This window comes from Zingiber officinale, chromosome 8B (genome assembly GCF_018446385.1).
Source record: "Zingiber officinale cultivar Zhangliang chromosome 8B, Zo_v1.1, whole genome shotgun sequence".
NCBI classification, from domain to species: Eukaryota; Viridiplantae; Streptophyta; class Magnoliopsida; order Zingiberales; family Zingiberaceae; genus Zingiber; species Zingiber officinale.
The window spans coordinates 18,822,686-18,838,021 of record NC_056001.1 but is presented as its reverse complement, the minus strand read 5'-3'; the positions used below and the strand labels follow the sequence as shown (position 1 = coordinate 18,838,021).

Sequence of the window (15,336 nt, the reverse complement as noted above, 5' to 3'; positions counted from 1 at the left end):
GCACCTAGCCGATGAGTTCTCTCTGAACTCAATTCGACTTCAACTTGATGCCTATAATTAAATATATCCATCCAGGTCAACTTACTTTGGCATTAAAAACTAAAATAAAATAAGTAAAGAAATTTTAAGATGCAGGAAATAATTGATAAGAATTCAGTATTTAACATTAAATATGTAGAAGATGTTAACCTGATGTTCTATGCTCTTCAAAGTTGTTGATCATGCCCCCAGGGCGTAGCGCAGACGGTGGGCGCATGATATCTCTGACGTAATGGCCAGGGGTCGATTTTCAGGAATTGACGACCTGGGGTTTACCTCGCCATGCGCCTATGGACTGTGTACCTGCATGAACCTCCCTCCATATCCGTGGGGCCGGCACTAGGGGGGCCGCTAAGGTAGCGGATCTACCTTTTTCAAAGTTGTTGATCATGATGGTTGTTAAATATGATGATGCTCAAGATCCTGGACCCTTCCTCTATAACGGCTTTAAATATGATCTTCTACTGCACTTCTGTTTAATTATTAATATGGAGTGCTGATATCTTTTAGTCATTTCATGGATTTAGAAAGTGCAAAATTAGCCACTCACCAAAATTTGTTAGAGCTGTTGCTATAAGGATCAAAATATGAATTTGTGCACATTTAACTTCCTTTCTGATCTAGTTAAAATCAATTGACATTTTTGATGGTGTCAATTAGCCAAAAATCATAAAATTTTCAAACCGGTAAAATTTATGATACTAGGATGAAGAAGATGTGAAGGCTATTGCACGCTTGTTTGCTGAAATGGGGGATTCTTATGTGGATTTGATTGCAACTGGTATGTCTGACATTCATTGATGTATCTTTTTCTTCAAATGACTCAGTTATTTATGGTTTATAACATTCTTAATTGTTTCTTAATTCACTTTTGCTGATTTGTTTGCAGGTTCTGATAATTCAATGCTTATTGTACAAGCATTGCTTGAAGTTGCATCGCATCCTGAATATGACATATCGTCAATGACATATAATTTCTGGCACAACCTCCAGAATATCTTGTCCAGAAGGTATTTATTTATAATAGTGCAAACATAAAATTGTTTCTACTTGCAAATGATTACATGAGCTACAATATTCCAGGGAGTCTTGTGTTTCACATGGATCTGAGGCTTCAATTGAGGTTGAAAGGAACAGGAGGTTACAAGTTTTTCGTGCACCATTTGAGATGCTGGTTTCCCTGGTATGTTTAATGGAATCATGTTAAAATTTATGGAAACTATGTTTCGGATCGTTATAATTATTTGATTCAATGTTAAACAAGTTGATTTTAACTTCATTAAGTTTCCTGGCCTTTCCTGATTGTGTATGTCCATGATCTATATTTTTTTTTCAGGTCACCTTCCGAGTTGAATATCCAAAAGATTATGAGGAGCTCTCTGAAGAAGATTGCAAGGATTTTAGGCATATCAGATATGGTAAAAATATGAATGTTTGTGAAAGTCATTTCCTTTAGTTGCATCAGTCTTTGAGCCTGCAATCTCTATGATATCTCAAGTCCACATTTTTCGATTATGGTATCTGATTGGGAATTTGAATCAAGCCTAGTTTAGCTTGAGTCTGGAGCTATCAACTTTATTTTTTTTCAACATTGGCTTAGGATTTATCCATTATTCAATGATATGCTAAAGGGTAGGTGTTCCATAATTATCTTTTATGATAAGTCCCAGTGGACAGTTTTGTAGAAGCTACTTCTGGTATTTGATGTATCCTTTTTGAGGGATGTAAATGAACTTTTGAAAATCTGAATTCGTTCATGAGTTTCAGTACTATATGAATTATGACATATTTTTGATTGAATACTGTTATTATGGGTTGGATGGCACTAGCTATCATTCTATTTCTTAAGTATGTTTCTCTAGATCATGCTTTAATTTTCTTTTCTGCAGCATTTACATCCATGAAAATGTTTTGTTGTACATTAGTTATAAATTGGTATCACAGTTTTCTGGTATCTTTTTCTATGTGGGCTCATTCCATTCCTTATTGTGGCATTGGACCTAAATCATGACTTCTTGAAATGCATTGCCCTTTATTAGGCTGAATCCTAATTGACAGTTTAGACTTGTTTTTTTCATAAATTTCCAGCCTGCAAATTTTGACTGTGTTTTTTAGTTTCTTTCATCATATGGAGATAGATTACTTTTTTTTTCTTGATATATTTTGTCATTTTTTTGCATTTACATGATGTCATCATCTAGTTTTTTTGGGCTAACTAATGCCATTTTTTGTTAGTTGTTAGTGATGTACTAGTTGATGCTACAGTCATTTTGGGAGGTGAGCAGACACTTAAGCTTCTATTCACAAAGCTAGTTCAGGTGATTCTGTTTCCCTTTGCTTTATTCCTACCTGGCTTGTGCATCTTAGATGTTTATAACTATGTAACCATCTCTCTTCTGATATACTCTACAGAAATTTCATTATATTTACTTTTTTACTATGTTTCATTGAACCAAGGTCTAGCCTTTTCTAATTGTTTATTCTATGTAATACATCCTCGTTTAGAGCATCTCGATACAAATTGATTGTTCGTCCACTGTTACTATTTTGATAAAAAATGCTGATATATGCCAAGGTTTAAATTTTCTTTTGAGCTGAGTTTTAGTGGCTGTAGTGGCTACCTTAATGAGATGGTTTTGGTCATGCCGAAGTGCATACACATGGTTGCATTGGTGAGTTAGAAATTGAAAAAGGGGTGAGATGAAGAAAAATAAAGGTAGACAATTTGGGAGTTACTTTACAGCTCCTTAGTCGAGTCCTCGTAGAACTGGTTGAAGAAGACATTTGATGCGCTTACTTTGTCCTTATCGAGTTGTTTGTAAGCTGATGAAACGAAGGTTTAAAATTTTGATCTGTGCCGAAGTTTCGGTCCCACTGGAATGATACGGTTTCGGCATCGTATGTGCCATGCCGATACGGTTTCGGTATTTTTTTTATTTATATATAGTAATTATTAGATAAATATATTTATTGTGTATAATTTAAAAATAAGTCATATATTGATTTTAATATGTTCTTCATTATTAAATAACTTAATATTGTTAGAAAAAATAATTAAATATAGTTTTTATAAAAAAAATAATCTATCAATAATTCGAATTAAAATTAATAGATCATAATATGTTACCTTGCTAATACTAAAATGAGTGTGAAAATATTGATTCTTGTAACATTTTACTTAGGTATACAGTGTAATTAAATGAACTATTTATTCATTCAATTAATTATTAATTTAAATAATATATATTTAAAATAATAAAAAATATTAATATATCAATTAAATATTAAAACGGTAAAAAATATAAAATAATTAAAAATATATCAGAATATAAATTTAATTTATTAGAATTTTTATATATTTTTTTAATTTTTTAGAATTTTTAAATAAAATTTAAAACTTAAAAACAATTTCAGAATATCATTTAATAAAATTTATTATTATTTTTTAAAATTTTAAATATAATTTTTATATTTTATTGAGATAATTTAATTAGGATTTATGAAAACCTCTTTAAAATATCACACTTAAGTGATAATGAGAATTGTTTGAATTATACTAATTTTGTATCGTGCCCGAGTGCCCGTGACGCACCCGCGACGCGCCCCACTGCCGAAGGCATCCGGCGGCACCGGAAGTGTCCACGACGCCTCCGGCGGCACTGGAAGTGTCCGGCGATTCTTTTAGCGGAAGCGTCCTGCTACGCTTCTGGTGGCACCGAAGGCGTCCGATGACACCTCTGACATTGGAAGCGCCCGGAGACGCATTCGGGACGCCTGCTGCTCGCGACGCGTGCTCGAAACTGTCGAGCGTGGGGTGCCGGTTTCGCTTCCCCAGCAGAATGGTAAAAACCGTCCGTGTCGCCCGGCATGAAACAACATTTCAATCCCTAGATGAAACTATATTGCAAGTTGTGCATTTCATGCAGCATTGTTTCTCAAGTCGCTCTGTGGTTGTTATAGAGTTGTACTGACTCATCATAGAGCATGAAGAAGCTCCTTCGTTGAAAGATGTTCATGAGTTATGCAGAGTTGTTTTTGGGTTGCCACAAAGGAGAAGCTATTCTGAATCCTTTCTCTTGCTAAAGAATTTATATTAGTTTTTTTTTTTCTAAAATGTTCTTTATTTTTAAAAATAAATGAGACTATAGCAATTTGATAATAAATTAGACTATAATTTTAAAGAAATAGGTTATAAAAGAATAACAATTGTTACTTGAATTTTTCGTAACACATGCTGAAGCTTGCCGAGTATTGACACGGTATGTTAATTGACATGATACGAGATTTCAAAACATGATATGTACACTATTAATGAAATTGACCACACAAGAAGGCATCAGCCAACTATATTAGGATCATCACAGTTTTCTAGGCAAATGTTGTACCTAATATGTATGCTTATGTGAACTTATGAACGTATGCAATTTTCCAAATGCCTCTTTTTCTTCTTTCTGTTTATAGGACCTCCTAATTTTTCCGATCTCATTATTTTATATGTTAATCTTGTGAGAAATCATGTATTTGTTAACCATTTTATTTTGAGTAAATAACAGTCTATGACAAATAATAATGATTTGTGTATTTCTTTTTTCCATAATGATATTTGTTTTTTCATTGGATTGTTTATGGTTTAAAAATTATTCTGTAGCAGTTTTTGGTTCTCAACTAGAATGATGTAGTTTTGGTTCTCAAGTATAATTTCTTTGCATTTTTTACTTTTAAAAATAAGATTATAGTTAATTTAATTGATTTTTTGTCATTAAGCATATGATAATGTGAAAAAGCATGTGATAGTTGTAATAGTCAAAATGCTAAGCATGATGAGATAAATTCAAATGGATTTTACTTATTGAATCCTTTTCCACTGGTTTTAAAATGTCTATATTAATCACTATTCTAAAGATCACCTAGATGGTTGGAATAAAGGATCTTACCCAATCATGGGGAGGAGAAAGAAAGGCGAGAAGAGGCTATAAATTTGGTTATTGTGCGTAAGAGGGAAGCATATCAAAAGAGGTTGAGAAATCTGCAGCAAGCACAAGATGCAGATGTGCCATCTTGTTAGATCATGGAGAAATCAGATAGGTGAGCTCGGAGGAGCTATCAAGTGAGGAGTCACATTAAATTTAGATCATGATTTTGAGATGGAACTTATTTTCACGACCTCAGCAGTGTCGCAATAAGGATGTTAGAATGAGTGAAGGGAACCCATTTGATTATATAGCTTTATAATTTCATGTGCTTATAATTACATAACCATATAATTATAATTTATATCTTCATTTATAAACTATAAGCCATATACTATATATAATAATAATGAATTTTTTTATAAAAAATTAATGATTATACTCTAGAATTATAATTTTACATAAGTTACTAATTATATTAACTTTTATAACTTTATAATCATATAGCTAAATAAAAAATAATTTATTTATTTATATAAGGTTTTTTAAAGATATACTATAGAACTTATTAATTATGTTATATAGTTGGATAATTATAACTTTATACAAGTTATTTAAGTCGTAATATGATATTATAAGTTGTAACTATAATTAGATTGGATGGATATATATATTATTTAATTATAATTCTAAAGTTGCAAAATTATACATGAACGACATGGTACAATATTGAAATGGTACCATTGTGATCAAGTACCAAAACTTTTGCATGACTGCTCTCTTCAGTGTTGCTTGTTGATGACTAAGTATGGAAAGCCAATGGATGCTAGATTTCAATACGGATTGTGGATGCTATACTAGAAACAATGCGCTAAATTTAAGAATCATCTAAGGGATTTGTTGTATTAATCTATTAACCTTTTAATAAAAGTTTTTGCTATATTAATCTTTTAACCCTTCAATAAATATTGTGTCTTGGTGAATTAATTCTTGGTTCTTAGTGCTGCATCAGAGTTGTGCATGAATTATTGTTCCCTAAGCTGTCTGCCTTATTCCTTTTAATGTCTGTCACTCGGCTGTCTTGTTATCATTAGATTGTAACTGATGGCGAACCAGATTTTGTCTTCATATGTAATCATCTTTATCAATGATCACCTGGAGTCTTGATTAAGAATGAGGTCCACAAGCTAAGCTAGTAACCGTGCATAAGATTTCAGTTTGATGGTGATCCTGAGGATCCACTGGATCAGCAATCCAGCACTGCTGTATATCACCCATACTGAGAAAAAAATATTTAAAATGATTTGTCATGAATAAAAGCTAATTTTAGAATGTACCTATCGATTTGGTACCATCCTGATGCAGGACCAATTCAATATGACCTCTTGAACTTTAAATGAGTATAACTTTTGACTCGGGACTCAGAATCAGGTTATGTTAGTGGCCACGAATGTAGAATTCAGAGAACTACATTTGTTACTCGAAACTGTAACCTTCATGTTTCGGGCCTAAAATCCACCGTTTAAACCCTCATCCAAGCCTCCGAACATATTTTTACTATTTTTGGTAATTTTCATTTTTATGGTATTTAGGGTTATTTTGGTATTTCTTGTATATATGGGTTAAGGTTTGTCTATATCAACATCCTGTTTTGGTAATTTTGATTTCTGTTAAGAAAGTTTCTTTTATGGAAAGATCTTTTTTCTTTCTTTACAAAATAGGAATTGAGGTTCATATATTAGGATTTCTTTCCTTTATTAGTCTTAGGGTCTAGAGTCTGTATAAACCATCTGTTTAGATGTGCGAGACTTCATCTTCTATTATTAACAAAGTTTCCCTTTTTTTTTTGCAAACGACGGGTTTCTCTTTGTTTTTGGAGGTTCCTCTTCTTGTCTTCTCCTCAATTCCGTCTTCTTGTCAGCCACAAGATAGTCGATATCTTGTCCGGCATCACATCCTGTCTTGTACTGTATGTACCATACGATACTGCCAGTAAATTGCATTAAAGTTGTTATTTCACTGTTCTGAATGTTGCTGTTAAGGATGTAAATGGCTTTCATTAAAATTAAATGCATTTGATTAGTGACTTTTAAATTATTGTTTTTCTGAGTTAAACCTTTGAATTTGTTGTTACTTGCTTCTGTTTTAGGCTGTTGGAAGTCACAGAAATGAGGATAGCTTCAATTGGCGTCCAGTGGAGGCTGCTCTATTCTGTATACAAGCAGTAGCCAAGTCAGTCTCAACTCAGGAAGCAGAAGTGTTGCCCCAGGTAGAGCCTCAAATTTAGGCTAGCCAGTAATGGTTCTGTTAATATCTGGCTTTGCTAATTTTTAAAATAAATGTTCTTGTTGGATAAAAGATAATTGAGTTAATTTTTTCCTGATACTCTCTGCACCTTACAAAGTCTTACCATCGTTTCTTGCGTGATGTAGCATGTTTAAAATTCTGAGTTTTTTTGTACTATATAGGAATGTATGATTTTCTTGGGCAAATACATGATCAAACTTGGTGTGTGAATGGCATAACTGATCATCTAACTCTAATGTTGTTTTGTAGCTAGATTTGATTAAATACTTTTAATCAAATTTTTTGTGTTTTCCAGATTATGACACTGCTTCCAAAACTTCCTTGTGAATCACATTTGCTACTGACAGGTAACACGCCAACATACTTGTCATTACACATCTTGGTTAAATTATTTTAAAAGCATGCTAGTATGCTTCATGGAGTTTATATTCTCTTTTTTTTTTTTTCTAATTTAAATTTTTTATTTGTTCAGTTTGTTCTACTGTTGGAGCATATTCAAAATGGATTGATGTGGCTCCAGTTGAATTATCAATATTGCCACCACTAGTTGGTATTCTGACTAAAGGAATGAGTGCGTCAGAGGATTGTGCAGCAGCTGCTGCTGTTGCATTTAAGTATATATGTGAAGGTAGTATATCATTTATGTCACTTATTTACTATTTTCGAAGGGGAGCCTTGGCGCAACGGTAAAGTTGTTGCTTTGTGACCAAAAGGTCACGGGTTCGAATCCGGAAAACAGCTTCTTGCAAAAAACAGGTAAGACTATGTACAACCTTCCCTGGGACCCCGCATGCAGGAGTTTTGTGCACGAGGCTGCCCTTTATTTACTATTGTTTGTTTTGATAGAAACAGTGTATATTTGATGAATTCACTTTTTCATCATTTCTACCTCTACACCATAACTACAATTATAACCAACTAATTAGCTATCACTTCCTATTTTGGAATGCTTTAACTTTATTTTCAGCAGACCTGATAGTTGACATATCACGAATATAGTTGAACATACATTTATTGGAACCTATTCATATTGGTTTAGCTTTTGGTCCCCCTCTATTCCACTGAGCTAATGGCTCTAGGTGCCAGTCCTATATACAGAAATATTTTTCTTTTGTTATTCTTTATTCCTTTTTGATGATTGCTTTTGGTCCAGATTGTAGCAATAAATTTGTTGGATCATTGGATGGCCTTTTCCATATTTACCATATTGCTGTTAGCGGAGACGGAGGATACAAAGTTTCTTCTGATGATTCTATGCATTTGGTTGAAGCATTGAGGTTCTTCACCTTTTCAAGTATATTGTTTATTATAGTTCAAGATCCTGCTTGTTTTAACAGTGATCATATTACAGCGTGGTTATCAAGGAACTTCCACTTGATCATGCCAAGAAAGCATTGGAGTTGGTTTGCGTGCCAATTATTACTCCTTTACAAGTTGGTATTAATCTGTATTTGTTGATATTTAATTTAAGGATTCTTCTGCTGCTAACTTCTGCTTCCTGTTACAATCAGGAGTTCATCAATCAAGGAGAATTGATGAATGAGGTACCAGCACGTCATCTTACAATTCATATTGACAGACTAGCATGCATTTTCAGGTATTGGTTGCTAATCTTGTTTGTGTTACTGGTCATATTCAGAGTGGTTTATGTTTCATCAAGTCAACTTTTCAGGAATGTTACTCTTCCGGAAATTGTAGCTGAAGCCATCAACCGCTTTTGGCCAATTTTGAAATCTATCTTTGATAAGTAAGGACCAGTACCTAGCTAACTTCTATTACGTAGACAACATATTTTGTAGCCCTATCTCTAGAAGCTAATCCTCATCATTTTTGGTACAGTCGTGGCTGGGACTTGAGAACAATGGAGTCTTTATGCCGGGCCTGTAAATATGCTGTGAGTATTTTATAACTCAGATTTTGGTTTTGCAAGAATAGATATCCTCATAATCGATCATTTTACTGGGATTATATGGTTGCATATGCCATATGTGAGATGCAGATCAAGACTCTGATGGCTAAAATTTGAAAATAGTTGGACAAATAAAGGGTTATAATATGTTGTATTGAGATTGGATAATGATGATGGGATCAGATCGGAGGAATCATCTAAATCAAATTGAAAATAAATTGGAAAAAACATAAAGGAGAACAATAAGAGAAATTATTGAATAATGAAGTTAAATCATAAACTTTAATTCTGAATTAGGCATTAAATTGCCCTTCTACTTTATATTGATCCTCATGAGAAGATTGGCAAGTACCAAGTTTCACCTCCCAATTTTTTCACTTTTTAAGAATCTTCAAATGTTTGAACAATTAATTTTTATGAAAGTTGTACAACCCATATTTGAATTTACATAATTTACATCCAACATTTTTGTGTCAACAATTATTTTTTACAATCATTGTACAACCCAATATTTGTCTTATTCAAAAAGGATGGTTACTGAAATGTCCAATATGAATTTTTCTAGAATAAGTATTTTCACAATGCTTCTTGGGATCATATAGGACAAATCATCTAAATCAAATTAAAAATAAATTGGAAAAAACATAAAGGAGAACAATAAGAGAAATTATTGAATGATGAAGTTAAATATAAACTTGAATCAAGAATTAGGCATTAAATCGTCCTACTTTATATTGATCCTGATGGGAAGAGTGACAAGTATCAAATTTCACCTCCCAATTTTGTCACTTTTTAATAAACTTCAAATGTTTGAACAATTAATTTTTATGAAAGTTGTACAACCCAATATTTGAATTTACAAAATTCACCTCCAACATTTTTACACAACAATTAATTATTATAATTATTGTACAACCCAATATTTGTCTTATTCAAAAAAGGGATGGTTACTGAAATGTCCAGTATGAGTTTTTCTAGAACAAGTATTTTCACAATGCTTCTTGGAATATTAATTTTTTTTGTTTGATGCTTTTATATGGTGTGGTATTTCCCTTCTTTAAATCAATTTAATTCTTTTCTTCTCAACTAATATTAGAGCCAGTCTTATCTGGTTTTTGGTTTTCTTTTTTCCTTAAGGGGGAGATTATAGGGTTGATGTAATGGATATGACCTTCCCTCTCCCCTCTGTCTTGGTGCCATTCTTCATTCACATTCACATGCCATGGTACCTCCATTATCTCGGCTAACTCTGCTGTGCATGTGTGCAGGGGGCTGCATCACATTTCCCCTACTTGTTTAACTTCTTCCACCATACGAATTTGAGGCCTACTCCCACAGATGGTGAATCCTCCCACTCCCAGAGGAGGCTGCTGGATGGCACCATCCTTTAATGGCACTCAGGCAACTCTATGCTGGAGCTGCAACAGCCCACGTTACCCACCTGAACTCATCCCCATTGTTAAACACTCTTGACGTCCTGCTAGATCTGGCTCCACCTTGTACTTTCTGCTGCCAATCTCCTCAAGATTTACATTGCAGCCAAGCAAAGCTGTTGCTTTTGTTTTCTAGTCAGCACTATAACACGCATTTGACATGGACATAGATCTCCGTGCATAGATCTCCAACCCTGCACCAGCTTAGAAGGGAACAGGGAAAACAAATAGAGGGAGAGAAAGAGGGAAAACAATTGTTTCCCTTGTCTATTTCATGGAACAATAAAAATAAAAGAAAGGAAGTATTTGGATCTCTTTCTCACTCTTTATTCCTTCTAAAAGTGGGCAGAAAGAAGTGTTAAAAAGATTGATTAAACCTTGCATTTCTTGTCAATGACAAAATTGTTAGGATATATCATTTTTTTCCCATTTTATTTTCTCTCCTTTTAAATAAATAGAATGAATAAAATCTATCCCCAATGCTCCTCTTTTCTTCCCCCACTCCTCCCCTCAAGTAGATAGTGTGAATGGAGTACAGGAATTTTAGCACAACTATTATACTATCATTCTTATTCCTAATCATTTTTAAGTAATTATGTTGATGATGTAGATAAGAATTCATACATAAAAGACTCAATAAGAGACATTATTAATTAATAGTTACCAGCTTAAATGTCCTGGGCCTTTTGTTTCCTTTTGAACGCCTAAACAATTTTGAAGGTTGAAAATTTTGTGATTATTGTAGTGAGCTGCAGTTGATTTTCTTTGTTAGTGTTTTTTGTTCCTCGTATTTATTTGTTGGTCTAGCTTCAATTTATTTAGACTCTAACAGGATTAAAGGTTTTCCCTTCTTTTTCAAATTGGTATCATGTACGCGAAAGCCTATTGACCCTTGAAAGTTTTTCAATGTTCATTGCCATTTATCGCCCTCCACTACCACAGTGTGTTGCGTGTTTTCACAATACAAATGGGCTTCCATGTCCACAATTTCTTTGGCACAGAAGAATGCACAACATTAACAGTTTGCACGATGCATGCGTTACAATAATCTTGTGCTGGTGACACTGCCCGCAAGAAAAGTCGATGAGATGGCAACGGTATGTGAGTACGGAAGAGGGGGAAGACCATATATGGTTTGGAAAGCTGCATTACAATAATGTAACAGCTGATTGGGCTGAAGTTGAACAACAAATTGCAGGCTGAACTTGAACGTTATAAAATAAAGCGGCAAAGGGATCATGCTAAGTTTTGTGAACAAAAATCAAAAAGCTTAAGTGAAGGTTGATAACAGTTCGATATTTGTTTTTTTTTTAAAATTGTATTGTTATTGTTTTACGTACAAGATTTTGTCTTCTTGTTCTTAGTACAAGCGATGGTTTTCCCACCTCCGGAAAGGAAAGGAGAAAGATAGTGGGATTTGGGTGATGACTCATCGAACTACTCATAGACCGTGGAATAGAAACCAAGGGTTCGCAACCATATAAAAAGAAAAGTATTAACTGTGTTTATTTCATATTGTTATTTGTTCATGTATTTGCTGTGCAACTAACAACTAACCAAGCAAGGACCTGAAGCTATTCACTTCCCTCTAGCTTGTTCAGCAATCCTATCACAAACTTGTCAAGGAATTAATAATTTTAATATTTTTTATTCCATTTATACTCTGTACACTAAATTTGTAACTGTTATTGTTGGTTGTAGGTTTGCTGTTGGTGTATCCTAGTACCTATCATTTTCATCTTGTCTGATAATTAAGCTTTTCCTGTCTTGAAGGTGCGAACCTGTGGAAGATTTATGGTGATTACCATAGGTTCTATGCTGGAAGAGGTCCAACTCTTGTATCAACAACATAATCAATCTTGCTTCCTTTATTTATCAAGTGAAGTCATAAAGGTTTTTTTTTTTTGCCTGGCACTATATGTTGTTCACTTCCTGTTTTCTCTACTTATGTTTGTATTTACTTACAGATGTTTGGATCAGATCCCTCTTGTGCTAATTATCTTAGAAGTTTAATTGAGGCCCTTTTTATACATACAACCAAGCTTCTCAGGACGATACAGGTATTAGTTGTTTTGATTACCTTTTATTATTAGACACTTCCAAGGTTATTTCGTTCTTCTATCTAATGATTTAATATGCTAAAATTGTCCTTGGTTTACGTGTAGGACTTCACTGCTAGACCAGACATTGCAGATGACTGTTTTTTGTTAGCTTCAAGATGCATACGATATTGCCCAGATTTGTTTGTCCCTTCTTCTTCATTTTTATCGCTGATTGACTGCTCGATGATTGGAATCACTATACAACACAGGTAATATGTGCTTCCTCGTATATGTGAGTTTTTTTTTAACTCAATTCTCATTATCTAGTGTTATCTTAAAGAAGGATATATGTCTTAATTGACCATAGTCCATAGAGCTGAAGCTTGATGTGCAAAGTGGAATTTCTCAATTCTGGTTCTCTAATTTCTTAGAAACTTGCAAGGATGCAAAACTGATGAGTGCTACAAAATCACATTGCCCTTTCAATTAAAGAGTCCTATTATACCATTTACAAACCCTTCCAAGTTGTACGCACAAAACATGTTCTTTTAAGGATGCTTTCATTTGATCAGTCAATGAAGCTTTTTTCTACTTTCAATATTTATCATTTTGCCTTCTAGTTCCCAAATCAGTCTCGTTTACTGTATATAATGATTGTCGTACTCTCACAAAAAAAGAAAGCAAAGCAGTACAAAATGGTTAAAAGACTAGAAGCAGTAAGGTTAAATATTGTGGACGAGTGTATTGTAGTTTCTTGGTCATTTGTGGAATATAATTAAAACAAATATGAAAGGATATGGTGTTGTAAGAGGCAAGCTGATTAGATAACTCTAGGTGAAATACTCCTCACCCATAGGCTTCTCATGTATCATAATATTCGTATAAGTGGGGACCCATTTTTGTTTTTTGTATGCCATTTTGAGATGATTTCCGACAATGAAAATTAGAAGTTGAGCAAAAAGAACTGGCAGGGGATGGGTGAAATTGTTTTGCATTTGTTTATGTGATAAAAAAATACCTCAAAATTTTGTATAATTATACGACTAAGATGCTGGAAAGGTCATGTGATGATGAAAGACAACTTTGCGCTTTGTTTTCTTTGAGGAAGTAATCAAATTTCTCTAATTTATTTGCTTTGATTTCCAGGGATGCTTGCAAGTCCATATTGAACTTTTTGTCAGATGTCTTTGATCTTGCAAACTCCTCTGCTGGAGAAGTCTACCGCCCTATAATCAATAATATTTTAGTTCCTCGTGGTGCTACTCTTACCCGTATTTTAATTGCATCTTTAGCTGGAGCGCTTCCATCTTCTCGATTGGAGGAGGTATAATTGCTGTGTAGTTCATTTGGAGAGAAATTATAATCAACAGTTTTGCTAAGGTTGTATTTTTTCTTCCGTGCTCTCTTACACAGGTTACATATGTACTGTTGTCCTTAACTAGGACATACGGTGTCAAGGTGTTAGTGTGGGCAAAAGAGAGCATATCACTTGTTCCCCATACAGCGCTCACAGAGGCTGAATGTTCAAGTTTTCTGAAAACTCTATCAGAAGTTGCATCTGGATCAGATAGTTCTGCCCTTGCCAACACACTTGAAGAGCTTTCAGATGTTTGCCGTCGCAATAGGGCAGTTCAAGATATCGTCCAAGGAGCTCTAAGACCACTCGACTTGAACTTTACAACTGTGTCCTAGATTCTCAAATGAGATCCCAATTCCATCTTATTCTTCTACAAATATGGATACTGAAGCTACGTGATCCTTATTGCTGTGTGATTATGGTAAGAGATTTTGATTCTTCTGTGCGAGTATAAATGAGCTTATCCAATCTTGAGTCGTCTCCTTTTCCTTTTCATAAAGGAGCAGCTCGTTTAGCGAACTGTAAATTTTCTAGCAGTATTTATGTTCAATGTACATTTGCTCGTATCCGTTGATATTTTAGATATAGACAAATCATTGTGTGATGCAACAACATTTTTCATGTATATGTTCTTATACACTAATGTGAATCATCCATTTTTCTGTGTGAATTAAGCGAATTAAGCCAACGCTGTATGTCTACCTCTCCCATGCAGACATGATGTTAGTAGCCGAATGCCCCTATGGATGTAGTTGATAGTTGAGTTGGTATTCGGATGATAGAATTTTATTACATAAGTAAAGATTGAATCTCTTGAGATTTATTCTGGTAGGACGTGTTTGATTCGGGGTTATTGCGGATAACTTTGGTTATCCGTTTATGGTTATCCATGACTACCATGTGTTTGGTTCGAGGTTTGTTTGGATTTCGAAGTTTTCCTCGATTCTGAAACGTCAGTACACATCATCAATTGGGACATCTAACCTAAAATCTGAATACCTTCTGTTGCTTTGGTTTTTCTCGATTTTTGAAGTTAAGGAATATTTTTTTTGAAATTACCCTTGATGCAAGCTGACCAGAGCACGGAGGTGGCTGTAGGCAGCAGCAATAGGTGTCGGCCGGGGTCGGTGGGTGGCAGCAGGTGTCGCCGGAGGTGGCAGTAAATTGTCGGATGGTGGCAGCAAGCGGCTGGCGGTAGTCGATGGATAGCAGCACGTGTTGCCGAAGATGGCAGCAGATCTCCTGTGGTGGCAGCGGATGGTGGGTAGCGAAGGCAGTCCACAGCGGTTGGCAACGGGAGGAAGAAGAACCAACGTTTTTTTTTTTTTTAACTTTACTA

The 15,336-nt window shown here is 34.4% G+C and overlaps 1 protein-coding gene across 1 annotated transcript in view; it reads left to right on the top strand.

Moving 5' to 3' along the window:
- The window catches only part of LOC122015733 (transportin MOS14-like), a 28,132-nt gene extending 13,459 nt beyond the window's left edge, over window positions 1-14,673 (top strand). Inside the window, exons 10-27 of the mRNA XM_042572751.1 lie at window positions 745-820; window positions 929-1,049; window positions 1,123-1,222; window positions 1,376-1,457; window positions 2,275-2,357; window positions 7,099-7,218; window positions 7,552-7,603; window positions 7,729-7,884; window positions 8,410-8,533; window positions 8,608-8,689; window positions 8,768-8,853; window positions 8,929-9,003; window positions 9,096-9,150; window positions 12,372-12,491; window positions 12,566-12,658; window positions 12,764-12,909; window positions 13,787-13,964; window positions 14,054-14,673. Coding sequence (XP_042428685.1) covers window positions 745-820; window positions 929-1,049; window positions 1,123-1,222; window positions 1,376-1,457; window positions 2,275-2,357; window positions 7,099-7,218; window positions 7,552-7,603; window positions 7,729-7,884; window positions 8,410-8,533; window positions 8,608-8,689; window positions 8,768-8,853; window positions 8,929-9,003; window positions 9,096-9,150; window positions 12,372-12,491; window positions 12,566-12,658; window positions 12,764-12,909; window positions 13,787-13,964; window positions 14,054-14,332 — 2,028 coding nt within the window. The 3' untranslated portion in view covers window positions 14,333-14,673. The remainder of the gene's footprint in view (window positions 1-744; window positions 821-928; window positions 1,050-1,122; window positions 1,223-1,375; window positions 1,458-2,274; window positions 2,358-7,098; window positions 7,219-7,551; window positions 7,604-7,728; window positions 7,885-8,409; window positions 8,534-8,607; window positions 8,690-8,767; window positions 8,854-8,928; window positions 9,004-9,095; window positions 9,151-12,371; window positions 12,492-12,565; window positions 12,659-12,763; window positions 12,910-13,786; window positions 13,965-14,053) is intronic.
- The last annotated feature ends 663 nt before the right edge of the window (window positions 14,674-15,336 follow it).